The 24,152-nt window shown below is 38.8% G+C and overlaps 1 protein-coding gene and 3 non-coding genes across 4 annotated transcripts; 1 reads left to right on the forward strand and 3 right to left on the reverse strand.

The window, feature by feature from the left end:
• Positions 1-770: 770 nt before the first annotated feature.
• On the reverse strand, positions 771-983 carry LOC148074908 (small nucleolar RNA U3). The gene has a single exon (XR_015711910.1). It is a non-coding gene; the product is annotated as a small nucleolar RNA U3 (small nucleolar RNA).
• Positions 984-2,816: 1,833 nt separating this feature from the next.
• Positions 2,817-8,369, reverse strand: LOC148074909 (major histocompatibility complex class I-related protein 1-like). The gene is made up of 7 exons (XM_087795091.1): positions 8,109-8,369; positions 4,179-4,457; positions 3,692-3,982; positions 3,432-3,533; positions 3,261-3,278; positions 3,072-3,128; positions 2,817-2,982 (listed from the first exon to the last, which is right to left on the reverse strand). The coding sequence occupies exons 1-6, from the start codon at positions 8,362-8,364 to the stop codon at positions 3,073-3,075; spliced, it is 1,002 nt and encodes a 333-aa protein (XP_087651217.1). The 5' UTR covers positions 8,365-8,369; the 3' UTR covers positions 2,817-2,982; position 3,072.
• Positions 8,370-11,897: 3,528 nt separating this feature from the next.
• LOC148074910 (small nucleolar RNA U3) lies at positions 11,898-12,110 on the forward strand. The gene has a single exon (XR_015711911.1). It is a non-coding gene; the product is annotated as a small nucleolar RNA U3 (small nucleolar RNA).
• An 11,581-nt stretch (positions 12,111-23,691) lies between these two features.
• LOC148074911 (small nucleolar RNA U3) lies at positions 23,692-23,904 on the reverse strand. The gene has a single exon (XR_015711945.1). It is a non-coding gene; the product is annotated as a small nucleolar RNA U3 (small nucleolar RNA).
• Positions 23,905-24,152: the final 248 nt, after the last annotated feature.

A 24,152-nucleotide genomic window follows, 5' to 3' on the forward strand; every position in this document is an offset into this window, starting at 1 on the left:
TAGTCGAGCAGATTCGTTGGATCCTTTGGGTAGAGAGACAGAGTCCGGTCCGTGAAGTCAGGCAAAAAGGTTTATTAAGAAGTTACACAAGATGTATAACAACGAGAGGTGCGCAGAGCTCTGAGTTACGAGTGTGAACAAACGCACATATATTCTTACAAGGCCGTTATCTTACAAGGCCGTTGTCTGTCTACTGTTGCACACAAGTCCTTATAAGGTAACATCCAGATGGTGTTATGTCTGACTAATGGGGTGAAAGTTACAGACAGAAGTTATTGACACGTTTCCTGAGTGTTCGGGCTTGACCTTTATTGAATAGAACACTCAGTGCGTGTCACCCGAACGAATACAGGTGATAAGGATATGCAAACAGATTGACAGAAATATAATGAGGCTTCAGTTCCTTTTCAGAGTTATAGTAAAAAAAATGTTTGTTCATTTTAAAGAAGCAAATGACGCTCAATGGTCTTTGTCCACATCTTGTTCCAAAATGACAAACTTAAAATATCCAAATACTAGTGATGGTCTGGTGAAGCTTCATGAAACAGTGTCTATTGTTGTCGTCAAGGCTTCAGTACAAGAGAGATGTTACAGACGAGCACCACAGAGGTTTGGATATTTTTTAACATCAATTTCAACAAAGACAAAAAGACCTACAAACTATAGTCTTTACATTAATATGAAAATACATTTTTATTTTATTTTTGTTAAAAGTTATAAAGAATTACATTAAAAATGTCGCTTAATAGTATATTGTCTTGAACACAACAACCACTCTGATCATATTCCTCTCAATACTGCACAAGGAAGTAAAGAAGGATCATCAATGACAGAGAACATATGAAGTGAATCATTATTCTCTGTCTGCTTCACACTCAGGAAGGAATATCACAACTCTTCATCATGGTTAGTGACACCAAACACTTTACAAACACATTTCTTAAGTTAAGAACTATAGAAATGATCCCTGAAAGTATAGTCTTAACTTAACTCTGCACCAACATCACACTCCATCCTCACACCAAACCATTACAGTGACGGATGCATAGTTTTTGAATTTTAAAATGTTACTGTCATTCATTTGATTGCAAAGAGATGAGACTAGAAAACATAATTGTAGTTTCATAGTTTATACACAACATGTATTCAAAATCACTACGTTCAATTCCATAATTCATCTAAACTGTGATTATTGATCACCATGACATTAAAACAACTATATCAGGTTATTTTATTATGCATTACAAACAATTGTAAACATTAAACAATATAGTTTAATACAAGGGAAAATACATTTGAACAAGAGTTGTGTTTGATGTTAAAATGAAAACGTTTTTTCAATTATTAACATTCTGACTTAGGTGAGCGACTCACAGCTAGGGGGCGATCTAGGTGGATTGTTGTGGTGTCCTCTTCCACGCTGCAAACAGAAAGCAGTTGAGTGCAGTGAGGGCGTGACACACAAGTCTCATAGAGGCACACCTGACTGGTGCAGGTGCTCGGGGGGCGGAGTCAAACATCCACACTGGGCGTCTCACCACACCTGTCCAAATGTGTCGTCAGTGTTGCACATTTGAGCTCTGGCGGGATCTAAGATGGCGGCACAGGTGTGGCGTGAGATCGGCGTCTCATGGTTGTGTAACCTGATGAAGTTTGACTTGAGAGAAGCAGGTCAGAGAGCAAACCTCCACAAACACATTCAGCCGACTCAGCAGGAAACTTTGAATCAAGTTTCTACATGTGAATTGTCGGCACAAGCTCTTCTGGATTTTTCTTCTACACAAAAGTGGACACAACTTATGTGCACCTGTTCAGCACAAGACGAGTTGATCAAAGCAATACAGTCATATTTAGGACATGAGTTGATCAGGAAACAGAAGGAGAGGTCAGAGATGTTGACCTTTCATAACAGCTGCACAAATGGATTCTTTCTGAGCCTCCACTGACCCTCAATGACAAGTGACTTTACTGAACATTTGGAGTCCAAACACATGTGGACGTTTTCTGTCCATTTATTTGAAGATCAAAACACACAAGAAATGAAGCAGCAGTTCAACTATGTTTGACAAGATTCTTCACCTCTGACATCACAACTGACGCTTCATTAACTAGTGTCTACACACCAGGAAGAAAACACACAAACTATTACATGAACACAAAACTGTCTTTTTTTCCATTTTGGTTTTTGCATGTTTGTACTTCTGTTTGTTATTTGATGTGTAAATACATGTGTTTGTTATCTTTTTATTTGTGTGTGCGCCTATTTTCAGGTTTGTTCAACTGTTTCCGTGAGTGTGTTTGGGCATGTGTGCCTGATTTTGTGTGTCAGTACCTGTTTTTAGACTCTGTTTGTCTGTATATATTTTCCGTGTGTGTATCATTTTGTCTACAGAGACATCTGTGTGTGTGCGTTAGTTATTGTGTGTTAGTGCTTTTGTTGCGCCAGAGAAGCATGTGTTTAAGTATTTATGTGTGTGCATTTCTGTGTAGTAGTAAAACACATGTGTGTGTGTTTGTCATTGTGTGTGATTGCTTTTTTGTGTGTGTGCGTGTTTGTGCATTTTTTGCTTTGGTAAAGCATACGTGTGTGTGTTTGCAGTTGTTTGTGAGTGCATTTTTGTGTGTCAGAGATGCATGTGTGTGCATCCTTGTGTGATGGTGAAGCATGTGTGTTTTTGTGTGTGATTGTGAGTGAGTGCATTATTGTGTTTTAGAGAAGCATGTTTGTGAGTGTTTGTGTGTGTGCATTTATTTGTGTTAAAGTGAAGCATGTGTGTGAGTGTTTGTGTGTGTGAGTGTATTTGTGTGTTCCAGAATCGTGTGTGTGCATTTATCTGTGTGTGTGTGTAGTTTTCATAACGGCTCAGATCACATGACATCCTGATGTGAGTTTCAAACACATTTCCAGTGAAGGAACAAAGATCAGCAGCTCTGACGTCTGCAGAGTCTCAGAAGAAAAAGACGTTTCTTGGTCGATTCCTCCTGAAACACGGAGACAGAAAAATGTATCAACTTGTAAAATCATGCGTGAAGTGAGTCTTGAAGAAAAGTGACAATTATCATCCACTGACTTTAGTCTCTGTCCACGGGCGGATCCTTCAGATGGTCCAGCTCCGAGCTGGGGGCCGCTGTAAGATCACAAACCCTGTTAGCTTGTGTGCTTCTCACCAGCAGATGAAACTAGTGTCAACACTGATGCTAGCATGCTAGCACTCTGTCACATGGTCAACATCTGAGCTGAGACAAGATCATGTACTTACAAGACGAGTCAGAGTCGCCTGAAATGGAAAGAAAGAGGACAAATTACACCTGAAGAAGATGAACATAGAAGAGTTCCTCTGACCTCTTCTCATCTCTGCTGACCTTCTTTGACCTTCTATTCTTTCTCTCCAGTATCTGGAGATGATCTGGATCAAATCACAAACTCTCACCTTTCTTCTTCTTCTTGTAGATGAAGTATCCAACCACTGTGAGCACCAGAGCGGAGGCAGCGACGGCGGCCATGATGATGTACAAGGTCAGGAAAGTCCTGGCTGTGGATGGAGAGCAAAGTAAGTGGAGACATGATCAGGTGACCAGTGTTAGAGACGTGGTGGGGCCTCATTCAGCAGATCCATGCTGACCACACCTGGACTCTCATCTGGATGAAAGAAACCTCTGGAGACACCAAGAAGGTTCTGAAGACTCTTACCGTTGGTCAGGATGTTTGACGGATCCAGTTTGGTGACCACGTCTTCCGGAATGCCGTCCAGTTGAAACACACACTCGTACCTGGACCAGTCGTCAGACGGGAGTTTCAGGTCCACCATGTTCTGGAAGGTTCCGTCAGGGTTGGGGAGGATCTCTCCGTGTTCCACGTCCTCGTGCAGCTCCTCTCCGTCTTTGGTCCAGAACAACATGGCTCTGTCGGGGTAGAAGCCTGTAGCGTGGCAGGTGACCGGAGAGCTGGCTGTCTTCTGGAGGAGAGACACTCGTGGACGCTCTGAAGGGAGAGACACCACACTTCAGAGAGAAAGTCAAAGGATGGACAGAGAATGAAGGAGAGGAGGAGGAGGGAGGACAGGGGTGGAGGTGAGGAAAAGAAGATAAGAGGAGAGAGAGAACGAGAGGACATGAGGAGAGAGAGGAGGGAGAGAAGGAGGAAGGAGAGCAGAAGGAGAAGAAGGTCATGGAACTACCTGTTCTCATCAAGGTTTTGCTCCCAAACTTCACAAACTTCTTCAGATCATTTGGACATTCCTGGGTGTAAAAGAACTGTATATATTTATTCCAGCCTTCATCCTGGTCCCACTTGTGTTTGCTGATGACGGCCTGAGGACTCGGAGCGACCCAGGTCAGAGTCTGAAGGTCAAACACGATGAAGTCTTCTCCATCATAGCCGTACTGTAGGTAACCTTTGACCTCTCCAGTCTCATCGTCCCACTCACAACCGCTCATTATCTGATTGATGTGAACACCTGAGAGAGAAACCAGAGTGAGACCTGATCTACTCCACTGTTTAGTACTCCACTGTGATCTACTCCACTGTTTAATACTCCACTGTTTAATACTCCACTGTGATCTACTCCACTGTTTAATACTCCACTGTGATCTACTCCACTGTTTAATACTCCACTGTGGTCTACTTCACTGTTTAATACTCCACTGTGATCTACTCCACTGTGATCTACTTCACTGTTTAATACTCCACTGTGATCTACTCCACTGTTTAATACTCCACTGTGATCTACTCCACTGTTTAATACTCCACTGTGATCTACTCCACTGTTTAATACTCCACTGTGATCTACTCCACTGTTTCATACTACACTGTGATCTACTCCACTGTTTAATACTCCACTGTGGTCTACTCCACTGTTTCATACTCCACTGTGATCTACTCCACTGTGATCTACTCCACTGTGATCTACTCCACTGTTTCATACTCCACTGTTTAATACTCCACTGTGGTCTACTCCACTGTGGTCTACTCCACTGTTTAATACTCCACTGTGATCTACTCCACTGTTTAATACTCCACTGTGATCTACTCCACTGTTTCATACTCCACTGTGATCTACTCCACTGTGATCTACTTCACTGTTTAATACTCCACTGTGATCTACTCCACTGTTTAATACTCCACTGTGATCTACTCCACTGTTTCATACTCCACTGTGATCTACTCCACTGTTTAATACTCCACTGTGGTCTATTCCACTGTTTAATACTCCACTGTGGTCTACTCCACTGTTTAATACTCCACTGTGGTCTATTCCACTGTTTAATACTCCACTGTGATCTACTCCACTGTTTAATACTCCACTGTGTTCTACTCCTCTGTTTAATACTCCACTGTGATCTAATCCATTGTTTAATACTCCACTGTGGTCTACTCCACTGTTTAATACTCCACTGTGGTCTACTCCACTGTTTAATACTCCACTGTGATCTACTTCACTGTTTAATACTCCACTGGGATCTACTCCACTGTTTAATACTCCACTGTGATCTAGTCCACTGTTTAATACTCCACTGTGGTCTACTCCACTGTTTAATACTCCACTGTGATCTACTTCACTGTTTAATACTCCACTGTGATCGACTCCACTGTTTCATACTCCACTGTGATCTACTCCACTGTTTAATACTCCACTGTGGTCTACTCCACTGTTTAATACTCCACTGTGGTTTACTCCACTGTTTAATACTCCACTGTGATCTACTCCACTGTTTAATACTCCACTGTGATCTACTCCACTGTTTAATACTCCACTGTGATCTACTCCACTGTTTCATACTCCACTGTGATCTACTCCACTGTGGTCTACTCCACTGTGATCTACTCCACTGTTTAATACTCCACTGTGATCTACTCCACTGTTTCACACTCCACTGTGGTCTACTCCACTGTGATCTACTCCACTGTGATCTACTCCACTGTGATCTACTCCACTGTTTCATACTCCACTGTTTAATACTCCACTGTGGTCTACTCCACTGTGGTCTACTCCACTGTTTAATACTCCACTGTGATCTACTCCACTGTTTAATACTCCACTGTGATCTACTCCACTGTTTCATACTCCACTGTGATCTACTCCACTGTGATCTACTTCACTGTTTAATACTCCACTGTGATCTACTCCACTGTTTAATACTCCACTGTGATCTACTCCACTGTTTCATACTCCACTGTGATCTACTCCACTGTTTAATACTCCACTGTGGTCTATTCCACTGTTTAATACTCCACTGTGATCTACTCCACTGTTTAATACTCCACTGTGGTCTATTCCACTGTTTAATACTCCACTGTGGTCTACTCCACTGTTTAATACTCCACTGTGTTCTACTCCTCTGTTTAATACTCCACTGTGATCTAATCCATTGTTTAATACTCCACTGTGGTCTACTCCACTGTTTAATACTCCACTGTGGTCTACTCCACTGTTTAATACTCCACTGTGATCTACTTCACTGTTTAATACTCCACTGGGATCTACTCCACTGTTTAATACTCCACTGTGATCTAGTCCACTGTTTAATACTCCACTGTGGTCTACTCCACTGTTTAATACTCCACTGTGATCTACTTCACTGTTTAATACTCCACTGTGATCGACTCCACTGTTTCATACTCCACTGTGATCTACTCCACTGTTTAATACTCCACTGTGGTCTACTCCACTGTTTAATACTCCACTGTGGTTTACTCCACTGTTTAATACTCCACTGTGATCTACTCCACTGTTTAATACTCCACTGTGATCTACTCCACTGTTTAATACTCCACTGTGATCTACTCCACTGTTTCATACTCCACTGTGATCTACTCCACTGTGGTCTACTCCACTGTGATCTACTCCACTGTTTAATACTCCACTGTGATCTACTCCACTGTTTCACACTCCACTGTGGTCTACTCCACTGTGATCTACTCCACTGTTTAATACTCCACTCTGGTCTACTCCACTGTTTAATACTCCACTTTGGTCTACTTCACTGTTTCATACTCCACTGTGATCTACTCCACTGTTTAATACTCCACTGTGATCTACTCCACTGTTTAATACTCCACTGTGATCTACTCCACTGTTTAATACTCCACTGTGATCTACTCCACTGTTCAATACTCCACTGTGATCTACTCCACTGTTTCATACTCCACTGTGATCTACTCCACTGTGGTCTACTCCACTGTGATCTACTCCACTGTTTAATACTCCACTGTGATCTACTCCACTGTTTCACACTCCACTGTGGTCTACTCCACTGTGATCTACTCCACTGTTTAATACTCCACTCTGGTCTACTCCACTGTTTAATACTCCACTGTGGTCTACTCCACTGTTTCATACTCCACTGTGGTCTACTCCACTGTTTAATACTCCACTGTGATCTACTCCCCTGTTTAATACTCCACTGTGATCTACTCCACTGTTTAATACTCCACTGTGATCTACTCCACTGTTTAATACTCCACTGTGGTCTACTCCACTGTTTAATACCCCACTGTGGTCTACTCCACTGTTTAACACTCCACTGTGATCTACTCCACTGTGATCTACTTCACTGTTTAATACTCCACTGTGATCTACTCCACTGTTTAATACTCCATTGCGATCTACTCCTCTGTTTAATACTCCACTGTGATCTACTCCTCTGTTTAATACTCCACTGTGATCTACTCCACTGTTTAATACTCCACTGTGATCTACTCCACTGTTTAATACTCCACTGTGGTCTACTCCACTGTTTAATACTCCACTGTGATCTACTCCACTGTTTAATACTCTACTGTGGTCTACTCCACTGTTTAATACTCCACTGTGGTCTACTCCACTGTTTAATACTCCACTGTGATCTACTCCACTGTTTAATACTCCACTGTGATCTACTCCACTGTTTAATACTCCACTGTGGTCTACTCCACTGTTTAATACTCCACTGTGATCTACTCCACTGTTTAATACTCCACTGTGATCTTCTCTTCTTCTCTGAACTTGTATGATCTACTCCAGTTTCCTCCTCTGATCTACTCTGTATACAAGATTGATGGTTCAGGATGTAAAAAGGTTGAACATGATTCAGTTTAAGGTCAAACATTGATTTTAAAGACAACAAACCTCCAGTTTGGTTGAATCTCTGTTTTACTATTTCAATGTTGATCTTCTGGACCTGCTGTGCATTATTTAACTTATTTGTCTCTCTCTCCCAGTACTGAGGATCATCTGCTGTGACCTGGATCATCCAGTCTTGTTTGGGTACTTTTCTCCTGGTGTTGCTGTCGTAGTGTTCCACTTCAACTCCGTCCACATAAGCGACAGAAACAAACTCTGGGAAGTTTTTAACTCCAGCAGACGCAGTTTGGAAAAACTGCATTGTGTGAATCACTGTGAGACACAAAAACAAAGTTTAGATCTTCTCTGGTTCTGATGACACAACGTTGTGATGCAGCAGAACAATCACATCTTCTACAAAGACAAAGAGGTGAAGAACAGAGGGACAGTCAGCAGTGACACAAAGTTCACGTCCACACACGGACACCAGCAGAACATCCTTCACACTTCACTCTCCAAGAACCCTGGCTAACTGGGACACAACTATAGAAGAAGAAGAAGAAGAAAGAAGAAAAAACGATTAATATTAATAACAATCTGAAATGTAATAAATATGTATAATAAAACAAATAAGGAATAAAGAGAATTAAAAGAATAAATGGATGAATTAAGAAGAAACAGGAGCAACAATGTTGAAAAAGATCAAACAACTAAATTGAAATTGTTTTTAAAAAACGCATAGATAATAAAATATTAAAACCAAGTTCATGGAACAAATCGAAGAATGATTGATAGAATAAAGATCATTGAAGGACATTAAGGTTAATGATGAACTTAAATAACATGAGTTTATATCAGTTTATAAATAACATGTTTCTGAAGATTACTGTTCAACATGATTGTAAATGTTTCATTTAGATATTTTAAGTCCAAACACAAGTTCAGAGCAGCTGCTTCACTGAGTTGCTCCAATAAACTGTGAGATGTGATAATATGTTGAAGTGAGCTGAGCTACAAGGTTGTCTGAACATGCGCACTTAAGAAATGCGACACTTTCTTTGTTTTTATTTCCTCATTTTAGTTCATGATAGACTTGTTTACTAAAGTCAAATCAATGAAAATTGTAAAAGCTCTTCTTGTGAGTCAATGAATCTCCTGATGGCAGCATCGTTTAAAAACAAGTGATCAGCTCATGAAGCAAAACTCTGGAGTCACTTTCTGTTCAGCGTCAAACAAGTTCCTCCGTCAATCAACAGAAGTGACTCAACAGCGCCACCAGGTGAGCACCTGACATTGAGCTCGGATCTACTTTTCTGTGTACGACTTCTTCACGGTTCTGAGATGAAAAGTGAATCAGTGAAACACTTTGACTCCTCTGAGAGTGAAAAGGTCATGAAGGTTGTAGTGAAGAGTATTTGGAGAAATAAAAGGTGACGCAGGTGTGAACACATGAAAGTGGAGGAAGGAGACTCACTCGCAGTTGAGCTGTGGATCCACACAACAAGCACAAACAACACCTTCTTCATCTTCAGCTCTTTTCTGGAGACTAGGATCCAACAAGTCTTCAGGTCGACGAACGAAGTACAAGTGAAAGTAAACAACAGACGCAGGAAGAAATATCTGAGCCAATGAGGATTCAGTGTGACGTCACGTCCAGATGGAAAGTCAAAGTAAACCAAACATGTTATTACGACTATTTTCTGTGACAAAAACTCCACTTTAAACTTTATTATTATTTCTTAGAGTCGTTCTTCTGAACCTTAAAGTCACGCAGAATGTGAACTATGGAATACCAGGAGTGTCAAATTAAAGTGAAGAGAAATACAAGTGGATTGAATTGCTTTTTATTTTGACATACGATGATTTATATGTATAAACTTTCTTTCCTTCATATGGGTTACACACTCATTCTTATTTTTTATTCACAACTTTATTCACAAAATATGGCCCTCGTGTAGTTTTACAGACAAGTTTTTCTAAAATATAACGATGAAAGTAAAAAATAAAGTTTTTTGTGCGGACGAGAAAAGCTTCTAGTTCCCTCTAGTGGTTCAAACATGACATTGAGCTCAAACAGTAAATACATTTGAATGATTTTCAGTCATTTTCATCAATTCAAGAACCATTTTTAACATTATTTTACGGACAGACTTTCTGTAGTTAAAACACTTGAACTATCTTCAGTTCCCTCCTGGTCAGTGAGCTCTTGGTGCTCTACGATCTCTCCAACATTGTATGGTCTCACAGGAAGTAAAACTGCCTGTTCTTGGTACTATTTACCCACAAACCTTAGCATGAACTGGCCCTCAAAAGTAAACCTGTCAGAGAAAGTAAAGGTCTCAGGCAACAGCAGGTTGAAAGTGGGGATATAAGCAGTGGAGAAAATAAAAAAAGTAACTTTCAGGTTGAATTATAGAATTAAAATATATCATTTTTACTTAAAGTATACAATATTTGATTGTTTTTTTAGTTGATAAATCTCATACAGAAATAAAGTTGTGTGATGAGCTACATTATTTAACTTCATCAAAATGTCTTTAAATCCATTTTAATTAACATTTTCAATCAGGTTTTGTTTTTACACACAAATAAATGTGATCAGTATCCGTTCATGCTGATTGTCCTTATCTGCCACAATGATTCTTCCCTGACTGAATATCTTTTGAGCGTGTTGTGTTGAGTCTGTAATGCTGCCAACAAAGTTATGAATCTACAAGTTTCCTGACACACTTCGACTAGAAATTGTTCTTGATGATAGTTTATTGAAAATAATTCTTCTCACTTTTGTTTCTTTGTCAAGATGAAACATTAAACATTTCCACATGGTTGGTTTAAACACTCAATGTGAACATTTTGGTGCATGTGTTGAACTTTCATTTGGATTAATATGTAAGTTCACAGTATTGAGGGGAGGAATATGATCAGAGTGTTGGTTTTCCATTTTAAAAGTGTAAATATTGTCTCATTCTGCACTTTGTCCAGGACGAGAACACAGTCTTCTCTTTCAGTCAGACAAGCCTACTCTTGGGATGAAGGTTTTTGATCATCCATTGTGCCGACCAAGGCTTTTCTATGGTTTTCCACCAGTGTTTCCTCTTTCCTCTTGAGAACAGTGAGGCTCGAGGGTTTGAGGTTGATTTTAGTGGCACCAGAAGCTCCAACAAATCACTGGTTCCTCAACTGGTTGGCTCTACAACAAACTGAAGAAATGCTGACTCTGCTCTCTGTTCTAATGTTGACCACAAACTGTTCTTTGTACTGTAGTTCACAGAAATAAATAATATTTTACTCAACATTATTCATTAAATGACATTTGTTTCTTATAATATTAACTTTACTCCATGTTTTGTAATAATGTAGGAACTTACTTTGAAAGCTTTATGGTTCATGTGTTTGATATAAACATACATTTCATGTTGTGTGTTTAATAGTGATGTGTTGATGAAGCCAAATGAAACAGTGTCATGTTGTTAAGAGGTCAGTAGGTGGCGCCATCAGTTTAAAAATGATGTGATGTTTCATTAGAAAAATTGTTCAAAACAATGGAGAATAGTGCAGAGACCGCCATCTAGTGGAAAAATAATGACACTGCTTCATGAAGAATACTTACAAAGTATATTATTAATTGACATTTGTTTATTCTAATATTGACTTTACTACGTGTGTTTTTTAAATAATGTAGAAACCTAGTTTGAAAGTATTGTGGTGCATGTGTTTGATTTGTAAATACATTTCAAGTTGTGTATTTAATGTGAATCACACAGTATCATGTTTGTTCAACTAAAATAAAAAATCAACCATCACTATAATAGTTTGGTGTGAGGATGGAGTGTGATGTTGGTGCAGAGTTAAGTTAAGACTATACTTTCAGGGATCATTTCTATAGTTCTTAACTTAAGAAATGTGTTTGTAAAGTGTTTGGTGTCACTAACCATGATGAAGAGTTGTGATATTCCTTCCTGAGTGTGAAGCAGACAGAGAATAATGATTCACTTCATATGTTCTCTGTCATTGATGATCCTTCTTTACTTCCTTGTGCAGTATTGAGAGGAATATGATCAGAGTGGTTGTTGGTTCATAACAACTAAATGTTAAACCTTTATGAGTTTAGCAGTAATGGTGAGATTAAGCCTCATGAACCACTGAAGACTTCCATTAGAGTAGTTCATCCTTAACTAAAGCTTTAGGATTCATTTGCTCTAACAAACCATCAAGTTTGGCATCATTTCTGCTTAAAGGATTCAGAAGCAGAAACTTTTATTTGTCAGATTCATTGATTTGTGAGACTAGTAGAGATATGTGTTTGTATTTTGTTAAAAACCTGAATATTTAGGGGCGCTGTTGAGCATAGCAATGGAGTAGACATGTTTTTTGGAGCTCCACAGAACGACTATATAAAAGTAATTTTTTCAGCGCACTTTTTGGAAAACATTCCAATTTTACCTTTGCTAAACCATATGCCTAAAAACCGAAACTTTGAAATGGCTGGTAAATCAAGCAAAGGTGGGCAAACAGCGACTCAAGCCACGAGGCCTTCGCCTTCGACGCCGACTTTAGCCCCGAGCTCCATTGAAGTAGCTTTCCTGAGAAGGAGTGTCTCCGCACCCGACGCGTCGGTCACTGAATCGCTCAAGATGGAACTACTATCTTCGGTGCGCAAGGATTTACTTGAAATCCTTCAAACAGAAGTTGGCGCAGTGTTGGAAAGTGAGATGGCGGTGATTCCAGCGGATATTGGTGCAGCGAGAGCGGAGCTCAAAGAATACAGGTCGTCGATCAACTCTGAACTCTGACCTCTGAACTCTCCGCCATGAAAGCTACGGTGAAGGATGTGGAAGAAAGTTTGTCAACGTGCACGGATGATGTTGTTTCACTCAAGAAGGAGGTGAAGCGGCTCACGGGGGTCGTGGACCAACTTCACAATAAATGCGAGGACTTGGAGGCGAGGTCGCGGAGGAACAATGGAAGGATCGTCGGAATCCCGGAGACCCGTGAATGCAACACCGAGTCTGTGTCCTTCTGCAGCCTTTGATCTGAAGGACGCTCCTGGACAGAACCGTCTCTCCCCGCCTGGATCTACAGAGGGACGCCGGTCAAACACCATCATAGCCCGCGTTCACTACTTCCAAGACTGTGAAAACATCCTGAGACTCGCTCGGATCAAACAACGCATCAGTGTGGACGGAGTCAGCATCTCAGTGTTTCCTGACCCGACAAGTGTTGCCAAAGCACGCGCGGCGTTCAATGACGTCAAGAGTCGGTTTCGTGGAGTGGACGGGGTTCGCTTCGGATTTGCTTATCCTGCCCGCTTCAGAATCACCTACAAGAATGTGGAGAAATCCTTCTACTGCTGCAGAGGCGCGAGTATGTCAACAAAAACATCAGTGGAGCCTTAATTGTATTAAGTCAAGTTCTGTTGGGGCCAACTTTAGCTTCCTGAGCGTGTTAGTGCAGATACCTTTTATGGTAGGTTTATTTGTTGATGTTGTTTTTGTTTGTTTATGTTTACTCCATACAGTTACAAGTGTATTTACACCCATGTTAAAATATGAGTCACAACCCACTGTCTTTAGGTTCAACACCTTTTATAAGCTGGAACGTAAAAGGAGTGAACCGAAACACTGGTGATTGCTCCTGATGATAAGATTCCAGGGTTGAGTCAGTACTTGGGTGACTTAGGTCAGTCTGTCAAACTGAGCCTGAGAAACCTGGGTGTTGTATTTGATAAAGACATGTCTCTTGTTCAACACTGTAGAAAACTGACCAGAAACTGTTTCCTTCAACTGAGAAAAATCTCTAAACTTAGGAAAATGTTGTCACAACATGATCTGGATCTTATCCATGCGTTTGTTTCTTCTCGTCTGGACTATTGTAACAGTTTGTTTTCATGTCTTAACAAGAAGGATGTGTCTCGTCTGCAGTTGATTCAGAACTCTGCAGCCAGAATTCTGACCCGCTCTAGTAGAAGAACTCACATTTCTCCGATCCTTAAAACTCTTCACTGGCTTCCAGTTTCTTTCAGGATCAACTTTAAAATTCTGGTTCTTACTTTCAGATCTATTCATGGTCAGGCTCCTCCTTACATCACTGATCTGATCCAGCCTTACACCCCAGCTCGGGCTCTGAGGTCTGTGGATCAGAATCTACTTATGGTTCCACGCACACGATTCACGACCAGAGGAGAGAAATCTTTTCAGGCTGTTGCTCCTAAGCTTTGGAACGATCTTCTCTCTCTTTGCTCTTGATGATCTACTGACTCCTTTAAGAAACATCTTAAGACGTTTCTATTTGTTCAGGCTTTTCCTTGAATTTCTCGAACTCCTGTGTTGTTCTCAGTATTATCTTGATCTTTAAAGTATGTACTTTTTTGAGTATTGTTTTGATTGTTTAAGCGCTTTGTGACCCTGGTCTCGAAAAGCGCTATATGAATAAATATTACTTACTTACTTACTTACTATTAAGCGTAACAAAGCTCTTACACACCTGAAGTCATTAGGTGGAGAGATAATGTTCTTACAAGAGACACACTTACGTCCAGAAGAACACTCAAAGTTAAAGAGGGGATGATAGAACATCACTCTGATTATGGGGATAGGTCAAGAGGAGCTGCCATACTTATTAGAAAAGGAGTCTGTTTTCAACTAAACAATTTCATATCTGATAACAAGGGAAGATATATCGTAGTCGTGGGTAGATTGTCTGGAACTGAGGCGGCACTAGTTAATGTTTATGGCCCTAACTGATCCTCACTTCTTCTCTAGACTAATAGCAACTATTCCAGATCCTAACAAATATAACATCATTTTAGGAGGTGACTTTAATCTCGTACCTGAGCCAACGTTAGATAGATCCTCCACTAAACTTCAAAATAATTGATCAAAATCAGCAAATACAGTAAATCTCATTAAACAATCTTATGCACTTACTGACCCCTGGAGGAAATTAAACCTCACTACCAAACAATATTCTTTTTTTTCACATGTCCACCAATCGTTTTCGAGGATAGACTTTTTTCTGATAGACAACAGAATTTTGCCGTGTGTAACAAAATGCCAATACCACAGTATTGTGATTTCCCATCATGCACCAGTCCAACTGGACATAGCATTTCCAGACAGTGCAGCAGTTCAACGCACATGGCGTCTTGACCCGCTCTTATTGTCAAGCAAAAACTTTCAACATTTTCTCTCGGATCAAATTGATTTCTTTCTTGACATCAATATTACTCCCGGGATGTCCTACACTTCAATCTGGGAGGCACTCAAAGCTTATCTAAGGGGACAAATTATTTCATTTTCAGCAAATGTCAAGAAAGAAAGAACTAAACGCCTCAATGAGATACAGCAGAAATGATTACAATTAGATAAAAAATGTGCATCTCAGCCTAATCCATCCTTATTCAATGAAAGACAATTATTACAAGCCGAATACAATCATTTAACCACTGTCCAAATTGAGAAACTCCTCCTGAAAACAAAACAAACCTACTATGAACACAGTGACAAAGTGGCTCGACTACTGTCACCAAATCAAACAATCGGCAGCAAATCGTATCATTTCTGAAATGAATACAGCTGAGGGTTTGACATCTGTACATCCACAAACTATTAATGACCAGTTCAGAACATTTTATAGTGACCTTTATACCTCTGAGACTTCTGCAACATCATTAGAGATTGAGGACTTTTTAGAAAATATGCAAATTCCCCAAATGAATAAACAAGAACAATCTGTTATAGACTCCAGAATAACAACAGAGGAAATAACTCTAGCTATAAACTCAATGCAAAGCGGAAAAGCACCTGGTCCAGATGGATTCCCCACTGAATTTTATCAAATGTTTTCAAATAAACTTTCACCTATTTTAAGTCAATTATTTGAAGAAACACGTATAACTTTAAAACTACCACCAAAAATGAATCAGGCAACTATTACAGTTATACCTAAAAAAGGAAAAGACCCGCGAGAATGTGGCTCGTACCTTACCTTACCTTACCTTACCTTACCTTACCTTACCTTACCTTACCTTACCTTACCTTACCTTACCTTACCTTACCGGCCCATAAGCCTTCTCTGCTGCGACTATAAAATGTTCACTAAAGTTCTGTCTCGTCGTCTGGAAACAGTGACCAAAATAATCCACCCTGACCAGACTTGTTCTGTGCCAGGTAGGCAATCTTTCTTTAACATGCGACGTTTACTTAATATTTTATATAATTCCCGTTCCACTGAAATGCCAGAAGTTGTTATCTCACTTGACGCTGAAAAAGCATTTGATCGGGTGGAGTGGAAATACTTATTTACAGTGTTGGGAAAATTTGGTTTTGGTTGGAACTTTATATCTTTGATCAAAATAATCTATTCCACACCAGTGGCTGCAGTACACACTAACTCAATAACATCAACGTATTTTAAACTTTACAGAGGAACAAGACAGGGTTGTTGTCTCACCTTTTCTTTTTGATTTAGCTATTGAGCCTCTGGCTCTGAGGAAAGAGGAGGAAATCTTTGGAGTGTTGAGGAACAAGGAAATTCATAAAGTTCACTATATGCTGATGACCTTTTGCTCTATTTGTCTAATCCAGTTGTTTCAATACCTGGAGTTATTGAAATATTAAAAATATTTGGTCACATTTCAGGTTACAAATTACATTTTTCAAAAAGTGCTGTATTTCCAATCAATGATCTGGCAAAATCAATCGACTATAATATCTTCCCCTTTCAGTTAACAAACAAATGTACCTACTTGGGTTTAAAGATTACACATGTATACCAAGATTTCTTCCACAATCACTTCAAAACTCTGTTTGAACCAAAAATGACCTTTTAAGGTGGAGCCACTTACCAATCTCATTAGCAGGAAGGGTGAACACTATAAAGATGACTGTTCTTCCCCGTTTCCTCTATTTCTTTCAAATGATTCCTTATTATTTACCCAAATCTGTTTTTAAGGAACTTGACAGTTTAATTTCTGCATTTATATGGAACCGATCGGTGCCAAGAATGAAAAAATGTTTTCTGGAAATTCCAAGGTTGGAGGGAGGACTTGGTCTTCCTAACTTTATGTTCTATTACTGGGCAGCAAATGTGTGCAAATTTGCATTTTGTGTTGGTGCATGGCGGGAAAAACGAGGTCCACTTTGGGCTAATTTGGAAATAAATAATAATAATGCCATTTCTCTGCTAAGTGCTACACTACCAATAGGCCAGCACCAGATCTCCAACCCTGTTGTGAAAAATTCTATAAAGATTTGGAATCAATTTCGGAAACATTTTAATTTAAAAGATTTAAGTACATTCTCTCCCTTATTGAATAACCATCTTTTCCCCCCATCCGAGATGGACACTGGTTTCCAGGTCTGGCACAGTAGTGGACTGGTATTTCTAAAAGACTTGATTCAAAATAATCATTTTCTAACATTTGAGTATCTACAACAAAAACACAATCTTCATAAAAGTAATTTCTTCAGATATCTCCAAGTCAGGAGTTTTGCCAATAAATATCTTAAATTTCCACTTGTGCAATCCAACAACACATGCAATGAGATTCTTTCCTTAAATCCACACATAAAAGGTCATATTTCCAAAATATAGAGGATCATGCAAAATGTCAAACCTCTGTCATGGGACAAAACTAAGCCTGGGAACACGATTGAAACATTAAATGATGTGCAAGTTTCTGGCAGCGTAGCTTAGAGTGTATCCATTCGTCATCTTACTGCATAAAGCAACGTCTCATACAATTTAAAGTGTTACATCGTTTGCATTATTCAAATGAGAGACTTGCTAAAATCTACCCAGACGTCAGTCCACATTGTTTAAGATGTTCTCACAGACCAGCTACTTTGGGTCATATGTTCTGGCATTGTCCATCACTCAAAGGTTTCTGGAGTAGAATATTTGAATGTATTTCCCGCATGTGTAAAAAAGCAATAACACCTTCTCCACACATGTGTATATTTGTCGACCTCCACCTGACCTCTCTGTAAATACAGCACATGCAAACGCAATTGCATTTTCCTCATTGATGGCAGCAGACTTGTTCTTCTGCAGTGGAAGTCAGACAAGCCACCATCATTTAAGAGTTGGGTTCAAGAACTTCTCTCTATGTTGCAGTTAGAGAAAATAAAATACAGTCGGTCAAATTGTCTGGAGAAGTTTCATGAAACCTGGTCTCCTTTCATGCAGCATGTTAAAGAGCTGAACCTTACATAATACTTGAACAGTTTGGCTTATATTTTTATTTTTACCACCATATGTATGGAGTATTGTTTTTTCTTTTGTTTCTTTTTGTTTTTGTCTGTTTGTATCAATGTATACTATTATGCATCATTGTTCCTTTTTGAGTTGATTTTGATTTTTTGTTGATTTTGGTTTTCTGAGACCGGGGGGTGGTTTTCTACGGGGGTGGAGGGTGGGATCTTTCTTTGTTTTTGTATTATACCTTTTATTTTACTTATTTTGTGTGTGTGTTTCAAAATGTATGTCTTAATATCTGAAAATCAATAAATAGATGTTTAAAATATATATATATATATATATATATATATATATATATTTTAAAATTATATATAAATTATATATTTATTTTTTTAGTCCATTGAAAACGTTTTCTTGACTCCCGTCTGGTACAACTTTTAGACATCATGAAACATTTTGGCTAGAAAAAAACTCAATAAATTCACATTTCCCATAATGCCCAGAGACAATTTCTCTTAATGAAGTTTCAACATAAAGCATGTTGAAGTAGAACCTCAATGTAAATCAGCTCTGATAGTCCCTGGTTCAAATTGTATTTCAATGCAAACAAAGGCCTTATCATTAGATTCTTGAATGTACTGTAGTACCTTTAAATACTTTTATGGATTCTAGGAAACCCTAGCAAATCTACATGTTGTTAGACCCACAACCTCAACTGCTGGAAGATTTGTGTGATTGAGTTTGACACCACTTCTCTATTGAGTCTGGTCGAACTATTTAAGCTCGTTTTTATCTTCCCTGTAACATGTTTACAAAGGACCAGGGATTAGTAAAGACACTCGCCACGATAATGATATAAATGGCAGTTACCAAACAGTGTTCGGTTTTGCTGCCATTTTCTTTCTGATTTTGTTTAAAATATATATATTAGGGATAAGGATGTAACGTTCCTAATGTATCCTATTAGTAACAATTTCATTAAAGTTATTGACATTGGTATAAAACCTTAATAATCTCCATCCCTTATAAAAGAAACTTCATTAACACTAGTCTGTAGACTCTAGCAGCGTTAAACTAAACTATTTAGACCGACTCTTACCGTGCCACTTTCCCTTGAAGACCGTTCCAAATGAACCAGATCCTATCCTCTGACCCAGAGTGATCTGGCCCTCAGATATCTCCCAGTCGTCGCTGGAGTCCCTCCTCCCGAGAGTTTTCTGTTTCACGGCACATCACCATCACCTTCATCATCACCACAGCAACGTTCATCAAAGCACAAAGACGGTCTCTTACCATTTTATTGCGATCTTCAGACGAGGACGACGACTTGCGCTCTCTTTGTGGACACGGGGACTTCTGCGGGACCTTGACGTTGGTCAGAGAGCCGGGTAGAGATGCAGGAGGAGTGGCGGACAGACCTGTGGTGGTACCTGGACAGCAGGGGAAACAGAGAAAAAGCATTTGGAGCTTGAAAAAGTGAGTTAAGGCAGAAGAGGAGAGAAGAAGAAAGTTGACTTTAAAGAGTGCGTTTGCCGTTTGAATGTGCAGAAGAGGTCATGCAGTGGCAAATAATGTTTGTTACCCTATGATTTATTATTTTTTCATTTTACATCATGAATGAAACTCATTCGTACTTTGACTCTCAATTGTGAATACTTGAAGAATGATTTATACAAGTTAAAAGCCTTAATAATTACAAATCTAAAACGAATTATTTTATTGACTTGCAGTCACGTTTATGCAATTCGATGAAAGAGGTCATATATATATAAATAAATAGCTCAGTTAGACTATTCTTATTTATAAGGCCAAATATTTTTTAATGGAGCTACACTGGTAAATGATACATGGACATTTTAAATACTACATTCATTATCAAAAGGCTTGACTTATCTAAGGAATCTCTTAAAAACAGCATCATTTATTTGCATATATTTACCATACAATGATGAAGAAAACGACTCTTTTGAAGTCTGTGTGTAACAAAAGTGCATCACAGTGTTTGAAACAGTAAGATTGAAGTGAATCCCACAACCATGAGAGAGAACATGTGAAAACATAAAGAGGGAAACACACACAGTGGACTTGACACAAGGTAAAGGGGCTGTTGTGCTGGGGTGGAGGTGTAGGTGAAGGAGGAAGAGGATGGGGGAAGAGAGGAAGAACACAGGAACACACAGAGGCCTAACTACCTCGGAAAACAGGCTCGGCCTCAAAATCAAAGACTATGTCATTGGGGTAGGAGTATAGGAGGGGGCTTGAGGTCCGTGTTCGGTGCTTCCTCAAGCAGCGGGCGGGGTGGGTCGGGGGGGCTGCAGGGCAAAAAGAGACAGACACACCATCACTGCTACTCACCCGGCCCCTCTAACCACCAACTGTCCATGGTTTTGCTCATGGCTTTACTGGAGCATTCATCTTACAACTATCACAGTTCACTTCCTATTTTTAAACATTACCAGTTCAGTGAAGACGATTCTCTGAGACCAATCGTGGCAGAAACTAATACTGGCAACTCTTGATCCTTCTTAATATTTATAGTTAGAAAAATAAGTTTTTCACATTTCCATATTTTTATATTGAAGCAATCATTAACTGTAATTACATCTACCTTTGATTATTAACATTACTATCATTTATATTACAAATGCATTGATATTTTAAAAAAAAAGACAATATTGGCTTTATTTTTAGTCATGTATGTACTGGAATGGTTCTAACCATCTGTTTATTTATTTATATTTTGGGGTTTATTTATCAAAATAATACAGTTAAAGAGTTTATGTTACATAATTGCTAATGTTTCTAAACTGCTAATAAATGCAAGTCAAGTGTCGTTTAAGCTAGTTTTTTATTGCAGGTAAATCTCCAAAAGGGCAATATTGAGAGGTGCAGGCTTGTTAAACTGATATATATATATATATATATATATATATATATATATATATGATATGAAATATATGAGTCACTTGACAACTTTATTTAACCTAATTATTAGTTATGAATGAGGAGCTAATGAGGCTCATAAACATTGTTGCTAAATTGCTAATGAAGTTATAGTTTATTTTACACACTAGCTAACAGTCAATATTTGAAAAGCACTACAGAATTACACTAGATAAACAAATACATAAATATGGCTGATATGACAAGATTACTAACGTTTTTTTATTTTTTTTATTCACCCTAAAACATGACTATTGACATGTGTACCAATTGTTATTATAGTTACTTATTTAACCAAGTAGCTGAGTGTGTAGAAGCTGTTGGATGAATCATTTTATCATATTTGGTTGTTCAAGCAAAGCGAACTACACAAAATTAAATATTATATATGGTATATGGTATTGTCTTTTTCAACATTCCATTTATATTCATATTCATTATTGGGTCTCTCACACACACACACACACACACACACAAAAGACTAAGAGCACGCAGACGCGGAATGGTTGGAAAGAAAGCCACAGGATGTTTGGGAAATGTTGCGTGTTGATCTTTATAATAATAATCTCTATTTATATAGCGCCTTTATAGACCAGGGTCACAAAGCGCTTTGACAGCCATTCACACATACTGATGGGAGTAGGCTGCACCACATGGCGCTGAATCTGCCATCAGGGTAAAGTGTCTTGCTCAGGGACACAACGACACAAGCTTGTCTGGAGCTGGGATTGAACCTGCAACCTTTTGGACTGCAGGCAACCACTCTACCATCTGAGCTATGACGCCCCTTATGACCTCCCTCTGACCTCGGTAAGCACTGATCACGAATCAGATCCTGTAAAGAATCAACATTTGTGTTACTATTATTATAGATAAATAGTTTAAGGAAAGAATATACAACGTCGGATGAAATCATTTGAACATTCATCCATTTTTTTCAGATGCAGGCAGAACCTCTGACTACTTGGTTTCACATTCTTACATCAAAAATCAAGTCATTTATATCAACAACTGTTGCATCTCACATCAATGTTGACAGGCTCGATGGTGTTGATATGGACGTTGGGTGCGGACGACGAGCGGTCCCGCTGCCCAAACTGGTTACGGTGGTCTTCCTCATTGGGCCGGAAACTAGGTGGGATGGGTATGGACTTGGACGGGGACACAGTGGCGTGGCATATGGATCTGGAAAGGTTTGAAGCCATCAATAAGAGAGAGCACAGAGACGAACACGCAGAAAGGGAGAGAGCGGGGATTACCCTGTGGAGTCTGATGGGGGGAGTGAAGGACAGACTTCGGACACGGGGGTCGTCCCTTCTGAAGAAACTTCCTCCTGAGTGAAGGGGTGGTGCTCGAAGAACTTGGAAACTAGCAATAAGCTTGAACCACAAAAGAAAATGTTATTAAAATCAAGTTTAAATGAAGGTTTTTTACTGAATGTTATCCTGCTTATATATTAATCTATAACTGCACACATGTTTATAGATGCATCAGGTTAAAAACAATACTTTCTTTATATTAAATTGTTAATTATTTAGACGCGCTTAAACTGACCATGACCTCAGTGAAGAGTCAACACTTTAAATCACAGCTTAATTTAAGATTTTGTACAACTTCTCAAGTGACACAACTTACTGTAACTGGTCGTAGTTGACACACATAAGAGGAACCTCGGTGCTGCAGCGCTGGTGGAACTTGTACCCCCATGTCTGGCAGCGGAACCCCTGGAAAAGCAGCTTCCTGCAGAAGTCGCAGAAGGCCAGAGTGAAGAAAGTCTTCCTCACCTAAAACTGATCAACTTTAATGCCAAAACAATTTAGAGTCATGAAGATGGAGGAGAACTTAGGTCTGTATCTGATGTGCTGATAAAGTACAATTTATAGTAATAATACCTTTCATTATTAGTCATTATTATTAATAATTTGAACTGATAAACATGTACAGACTCCAGTCAAGCTGCTTTTTTACTAACTAACTAGATTCATAACATATAAAATATAATAAGTTACTAACACACATTGGACAGCAGGTGGTAGTGTCATTTCAGAGATTGCTTGCACGACATTATAGTGTTTAGGTTTTATATGATACAACTTTTAAAATACATAATGGAATATAACAAAAAAAGTGTACCTTGCTACAGACTTTTGTGTTTTTAGTATTAATATGGAACCTTGCAAACATAAGTGAAGTCAATCGCTCACACACGACTGACCACAATGCATCTGATTACAATAATTCAATAATGCTGTTTCACTTTCAAGGGACACAAACATGTTTTCAATACAAAAATAAACCTTTACTTTGGGATACTTTTGTGTTTTTATGTGTGTAATTCATTGCTTCTTGGACAAATCCGTTTAGTCTGTCAATTTCAACAAAGACTAAGACATATGAGCTTCAGTCTTTACATTAAAATCAAAATACTTTTGTTTCTTTTTGTTAAAATTTAAAAAGACAATTACAATAAAACTTTCCTTGATAGTTTATTGTCTTGAACACAACAACCACTCTGATCATATTCCTCTCAATACTGCACAAGGAAGTAAAGAAGGATCATCAATGACAGAGAACATATGAAGTCAATCATTATTCTCTGTCTGCTTCACACTCAGGAAGGAATATCACAACTCTTCATCATGGTTAGTGACACCAAACACTTTACTAACACATTTCTTAAGTTAAGAACTATAGAAATGATCCCTGAAAGTATAGTCTTAACTTAACTCTGCACCAACATCACACTCCATCCTCACACCAAACTACTAAAGTGATGGTTAATTAAAAACATTTTTCATTCATTAAATTGCAAGTATATGAGCAAAAAAAGACTCTGTTTTAGAGTAAATACAAACATGAATGTAAAATCTAAAAATGTAACTGACACTCCACAGTGACATTTACAGGAAGACTATACATTCATTAAAAAACACAATCAAGAAATACCTCATGAGAAGTGTTTGTTTA

This window comes from Callionymus lyra, chromosome 7, assembly GCF_982586985.1.
Source record: "Callionymus lyra chromosome 7, fCalLyr1.hap1.1, whole genome shotgun sequence".
In the NCBI taxonomy this organism is placed as follows: domain Eukaryota; kingdom Metazoa; phylum Chordata; class Actinopteri; order Syngnathiformes; family Callionymidae; genus Callionymus; species Callionymus lyra.

Excerpts from the sequence above, each read along its gene's own strand:
- LOC148074909 (XM_087795091.1), bottom strand. The coding sequence starts at position 8,364 with ATGCAGTTTTTCCAAACTGCGTCTGCTGGAGTTAAAAACTTCCCAGAG. Across the intron at positions 4,458-8,108 it reads GAGATTCAACCAAACTGGAG|GTGTTCACATCAATCAGATA; the intron begins GTTTGTTGTCTT and ends TTTCTCTCTCAG. Across the intron at positions 3,983-4,178 it reads CAAAACCTTGATGAGAACAG|AGCGTCCACGAGTGTCTCTC; the intron begins GTAGTTCCATGA and ends CTCTCCCTTCAG.